Here is a 5,737-nt window from a genome sequence, read left to right as displayed (position 1 = left end):
AAAAAAAAAAAAAAAGATGAGGCTACGGGAGCCCAGAGGAGTTAAATCTTGTGCCCAGGGTTTCCCAGTTGGTGAGGGGGTGGCTGGGATTAGCACTGAGGTGGCTGCTCTAGTTCGTGCACTCAACCCACCCACTCTCTGAAAGCAGCTTGCAAATAACCATAGCCCTCATTCCTGAATTAGGACTGTGCAGCCAGCCAAGCCGATGCAGGCACACATGGCAGAGTCTAGAGGGCCCCCTTGGGAGGAACATCCCATGGCTGGTGGTGAGTGGGAAGCCTTCCTCCATCCCACACAGGCCTCCTACCTTGGTCTTGTCATCCACCACTCGGAGCCCATCAGCTGACACCCACAGGACAGACTTCACGGACTTCCGGCCCATCTGGGATGGGGGCAGGGAATAGAGGGGCCTGATCAGGATTGGCTCCTTCAGACTGGGCTTGCCCGCTCCCTGGATCCAGCCCCTCACTCACCGCCTTCAGCTTCTTCACGGCATCTTCACAAACATGCATCCCCCGGGACTCCTCCACTTCCACGTGGCCCAGGTACTTGGGTGGAGGAAGGGAGGAAACGGGAGACACAGAGTGATCAGTCACTGCCAGCATCACTGAGCAGCCCCATACTTGGGGCCACAGTTCTCAGCCAGCCATTCTCTCTGCACCTCCAATCCATAAAGTAGAAACTCCATTCCTAGCCCAGACACACAGCTGAGAAAAATATGCAGAGATCTGTGTCTTGTCTGTCTTGCTGGTCCTTCACACATCACTCCTAGCCTTCTGAGGGCCAGCATGTTTCTATGTCCCTGCAGACATGATGTAGGCCACAAGGCTGTTCTAACCTACTGTAACACCAGTTCAAAAGAACACAGGCCAGTACTGGCGAGGTGGCTCAGTCATGACTGCTTACTTACCATGCACAAGGTCATTGGTTTAATCCCTAAGTGCACACATGAAAACACACACACACACACACACACACACACACACACACACACAAGTCAGGGTGCAGGTACAATGACTCCAGAATTTCCAGTGAGACTAAGTTCCATCCACTGCCCAGAGTTGCAATTTTAAGTTGTTGGTTGTTTCTTCATACCCTCCCCTCCTCATACTGGGGATGGAACCAGGGCCGTCTACATGTAGACAAGCAAGCATTCTGCCACCAAGTCACATCCTCAGACTTCAATAAGAGATTCTAGGCAGGGGCTCTACCACTGAGCCACGCCCCCAGCCCCTCACTGGGAGATTCTAAAGAGGGGCTCTACCACTGAGCCACGTCCCCAGCCCCCTCACTGGAAGATTCTAAAGAGGGGCTCTACCACTGAGCCACACCCTCAGCCCCTCCCTGGGGGATTCTAGGCAGGGGCTCTACCACTGAGCCACACCCCCAGGTCCTCACTGGGGGATTCTAGGCAAGTATGTCCTGTTAAACCAAACCCCCAGACTTGCTGTACAAAAGTGATAAGATCTTCCCACTTAACAGATGCCCTCTTATTAATAAGCTGGCACTTTGCACACTTTCACCAGCACTACCTACCAGAGTTTGTCACACGAACCCCTCACATTTTGGGTCCACTTCCAGGGAAGAAAAAAATCAGGTTGAGGACCCTAGCCTTAGTCTCCAAGATGAGAAAGGCTGAGCCCCATTCCCCAGGCCCAGCATCCAATTGCCTCCCCTGGGAGAGTGGATATGTTGTTAACCAGCACGCCCATAGCAGGAACAGAGCTTTGCAAACACTGCCAATTTTTTATGACCTTCTAGTGCAAGTTATCTGTGAGCCCCTGAAGAATTGGGTAACAGCTCTCCACCCCTCAAGTTTATCTCCCAAGTAATATTTCTCTGGTATAAGACAGATACATTAGGAGTGCTGAACAGCACAGGAGGAGTTTGAGTTCAGGCCAGCCTGCACTACAGAGTAAGTTCAAGGCCATCCTGGATAACGTAATGATACAGAGCCTCAAATAAACAAGGAGGGCTGTAGGGTAGGGAGTGTAGCTCAGTGGCTAAAGTGCTTGCCTGCACGCAGGGCCTCGTGGTCCAATTCCACCAAAGTGAGTAGGGCATGTTCTACCATGTCACCGTGGAGATGTGTTCTGGTACCAACAACGGAAGGTCTGGAGGTCACGGCACACACGGCTCATAACGCACAGCCCCGCAGTACAGATCTTAGACCAGTTTTGCCCAGTGCCCCAGGACCAGCAGGCACACAGGTAAGCACAAAGCAGGTGCTGTAGTCTCCCACCCACCCCATGCACTCACCCTAACAGGGAAGCTGCATGTGCCCTTGCGCACCGCATCCTCATCTGCCTGCCACTGGTGTGGGCGAGATGCCTCCGGCACATAGGCTGGCTTCCTCCGCCGCAGGCTCTGCCGTAACTTGTTCATGGTGCCTGCCCCGTCTGGTGACATAGGATAGGGTTATGGATCAAAGATGGAGGTCAGAGGGTATGGGGGTGAGGTTATAGCATTAAGGACTTGCAAGATGAACAGGTATTGGGGTGAGTAGCTCCACCCGGTGGGTATTAGTTGTGTAGAGTGTTCCCGAGTTGTGTATTCAGAGCTTTGGAGTCATGCTGTGCAAAGGGCACAGAGATGGGGGCAGGTTAGCAGAATTGTCAGTTTCCTTTAGGGTTCTAGACGTCCAGGGTTTGACTGGGAAGAATGAGAAAGGTCTGAAGGATAAGAATTCACAGCGTTGGAGTTTAAGGATGTAGGGGTCAAGGGTCATAAAGTCATGGGGGTTGAGGGTCTGAGGGTCAGGGAAGAAGGTAGTCAGAGGTAAGGCCATGTAGCATGTAGAGTGCTTGCCTAACATGCAAGGCCAGAGACCCAATTCCAAGAATTGGGGTGTGTGTGTGTGTGTGTGTGACAGAGACAGAGAGAATGTAACTTATGTACAGGCCTCTGACTCCTGAGAACAGTAAGTGAGGCCACAGGGGTGGGGTGTGTGCATGTGGGGTGGTGTAAGCGAGGCCACAGGGGTGGGGTGTGTGCGTGTGTGGGGTGCTGTATAAAGAACCCTTATGGGAAAGATTGTTCATGTGTCTTTGTGCGCTGTGGTTGTTGTGATACGAACCTCTGGAGGTTTTTGCTGAAGGGCATTCACGTCTGAGTGGCCATGCATACGCACTGGTGCATGCTGTGTCTCTGTATTGTTACATCTATGAGAGTATTTTCTGTGCAAGTTGCCTTGGATAGACAGCAGAGGTGTACCTATGACTGTTTTCCATACAACAAGGTTTCTATGAGAGGGTATAACTATTGTCCTTTATGGCTGTTGTCTAGGACATAACTGTAAGATGGTGCCTATGTATAAGAGGGCAGCTGTGAATGAGTGTGTGGGTGGCTTTCGCTTTCCCAATTGGGCCACTCCAGTTGTGTCTACTGAATATTTTACTTTTGAGATACACACCACACACACACACACACACACACACACACATATTTTGGTTGTTGTTGTTTGTTCAGGACAAGGTTTCTCTGTGTAGCTCTGGCTGTCCTGGAACTCACTCTGTAGGCCAGGCTGGCCTCGAACTCAGAGATCTGCCTGCTTCTGCCTCCCAAGTACTGGGATCAAAGGGATGCACCACCACTGCCCAGCCTCACTATATAATTAATAAACTCAAGGGCCAGTCATTCTCTGGGCTGGGAGTATATCTGTAAAGCAATGCTGCATCCATAAGGATGTGTAGTTGGACCGAGACCACAGTCATCAGTGTGACTTCTGACAGAGTGGCTGTTGTCTGTGAGGGTGAGACTTCTGCAAAAGCGTAGCTCTTTTGGGGTTCTCGGGTGCTGTTGGTGAAGCTGTCTGTCTACTGGAGTGTAGCTGTCAGGACTGACATCATAGCTGTGGTGACCAAGTGTCTGCCTAACATGCAGTAAGCTCTGAGCTCCCTCTCCAGTACTACATAAGCAAGGCACGGTGGTGCATGCCTGCAGTCTGAGCACACGGGAGAGGGAGGTGGAGGCAAGAGAAATCAGTTCAAGGCCATCCTTGGTAAGAGTTCGAAGCCAGCCTGAGACAAGGAAGGCACTGCTATCTGATCCTGTGAGTCCATGCATACTGGGTGGCAACTGTCAATGGGTATTTTTTATACTTCCTCTTCCTCCTCTTCTTCTTCAAAACAGCATCTTACTATGTGTCTCTGGCTGGCTTAGAAGTCACGATGTAGACCAGGCTGATAACAAACTCAAGAGTGTTGTGCCTACCTCTGCCTCCTGGCAATTACTGGCAAGCACCAACATCTCATAGCTTTAGAGAAGGGTCTCATGTGGTCCGTGTTGGATGCAAGCTTGCTGTGTAGCTAAGGCTGGACTTGAACTCCCGATCCTCATGCCTCAGCCTCCCAAATGCTGCACCATCATATCTGGCCAAGTATATCTCTGGAGTGTGTATCTAAGAATGGGTGTAGAGTGAGTGCTGGCGGTTGCCTGTGTGAATCTGGGAGGGTCTCTAGATAGGTACACACGAACATGTGTCCCTGTGTTAGTGTGGATAAGCAGCTACTTAACGTGCCTGGAAGTGTGCTTGACAATGCATTTTGACAAGCGTGTGGACGGTGCCCATGTGTGCAGGTTGAGCTGCAAATCTATGGATGAGGCTCTGCGTGTGTGTACCTGCAAGAGTTTGACCTGTTTGCAATCGCTGTGTCGGGGAGACTGTTGGTGTCTGTAGGTGAGAGTTTAGAATGTGTGTCTGTGACTGAGGGGGCTTTGACAGTTTCTCCAGTCACACTAGTAATGGCCATTATCCATGTACAATGCAGCCCCTGTCCTTTGTCAAGCTGCTCACTCACCTGACTCCGTCCTGAAGGTTTCAGGGGGCCCCGAGGCCCCACAGGGGGCTGGGGACAAATGCTGATCAGGTCTCCTGGGTCCGCCCTGCTCAAGGGAGTGAGACGATGAGAAGTTTGTTGGGGCAGGGGATTCGGTCCCCTATGCAACCCCCATCTTGGACCTTAGCCAACCCCATCCATCTCAGGCTCCCTGGTAGGAACTCTGGTAGTCATAGCAACTGTCACTAGGGAGACCAGCCACCTGGTTTTAAGGGCCCAGGAAGGAGTAGGTGTGTTGGGGGACACTGATCAGGGCCCTCAGCACCCAGGGCGATAATGTAAAGTGAGTGGCTTTGCTCTCTAGTGTCACGTCCAGGATTATACACAAACATACAGCCATACACCCCCGACATCTTAGCCCCTTGGTCACAGTTCAGCACACTTTATCACACAGACATCATAACAGCTGTGTACCTCAGGTCACAGGGGACAACTGCCACTAAACATCTGGCCTCATCTTCATTTGTGCACATGCTTGTAGTGCATCCCAGCCTACCATACGCACCTACACATAACGTACCAACACCTGATACCGTTCACTCATTTTCTTAGCTATGCACAATGACTTGGGGCCAGGCAAACATGCAAGGGTGATACATGTCCTGCTATACTTCATGACAGCTGTGTCTCCTCAGGCAGCCACCCTAGTAGAAACACATCCAGACTGGTCACCTATTTGGTCACCCATAAGCATTCGGTCACATAGTGACACAATCTCATCTGCATATGCCCCCACGCCTACCTGGACTGAGGCACACTGGTCTTCTTTTTTTTTTTTCAAGACAGGGTTTCTCAGGGTGGTGGTGGCGCACACCTTTAATCCCAGCACCCAGGAGGCAGAGGCAGGCGGATTTCTGAGTTCGAGGCCAGCCTGGTCTACAGAGTGATTTCCAGGACAG

The 5,737-nt window shown here is 51.4% G+C and overlaps 1 protein-coding gene across 2 annotated transcripts in view; it reads right to left on the bottom strand.

Annotated features, from left to right (window-relative positions):
* Numbl (NUMB like endocytic adaptor protein) overlaps positions 1 to 5,737 on the bottom strand; it is a 25,268-nt gene that overhangs the window by 16,078 nt on the left and 3,453 nt on the right. For both annotated transcript variants that reach the window (XM_031385825.1, XM_031385824.1), the window contains exons 2-5: positions 4,800 to 4,884; positions 2,260 to 2,399; positions 474 to 548; positions 308 to 382 (exon numbers count right to left, since the gene is read on the bottom strand). In XM_031385825.1, coding sequence (XP_031241685.1) covers positions 308 to 382; positions 474 to 548; positions 2,260 to 2,385 — 276 coding nt within the window. In that variant the 5' untranslated portion in view covers positions 2,386 to 2,399; positions 4,800 to 4,884. The remainder of the gene's footprint in view (positions 1 to 307; positions 383 to 473; positions 549 to 2,259; positions 2,400 to 4,799; positions 4,885 to 5,737) is intronic.

Source organism: Mastomys coucha, unplaced genomic scaffold (genome assembly GCF_008632895.1).
Source record: "Mastomys coucha isolate ucsf_1 unplaced genomic scaffold, UCSF_Mcou_1 pScaffold21, whole genome shotgun sequence".
Lineage (NCBI taxonomy): Eukaryota > Metazoa > Chordata > Mammalia > Rodentia > Muridae > Mastomys > Mastomys coucha.
The sequence above is the reverse complement of the archived record's forward strand: the minus strand, read 5'-3'. Positions and strand labels throughout refer to the sequence as shown.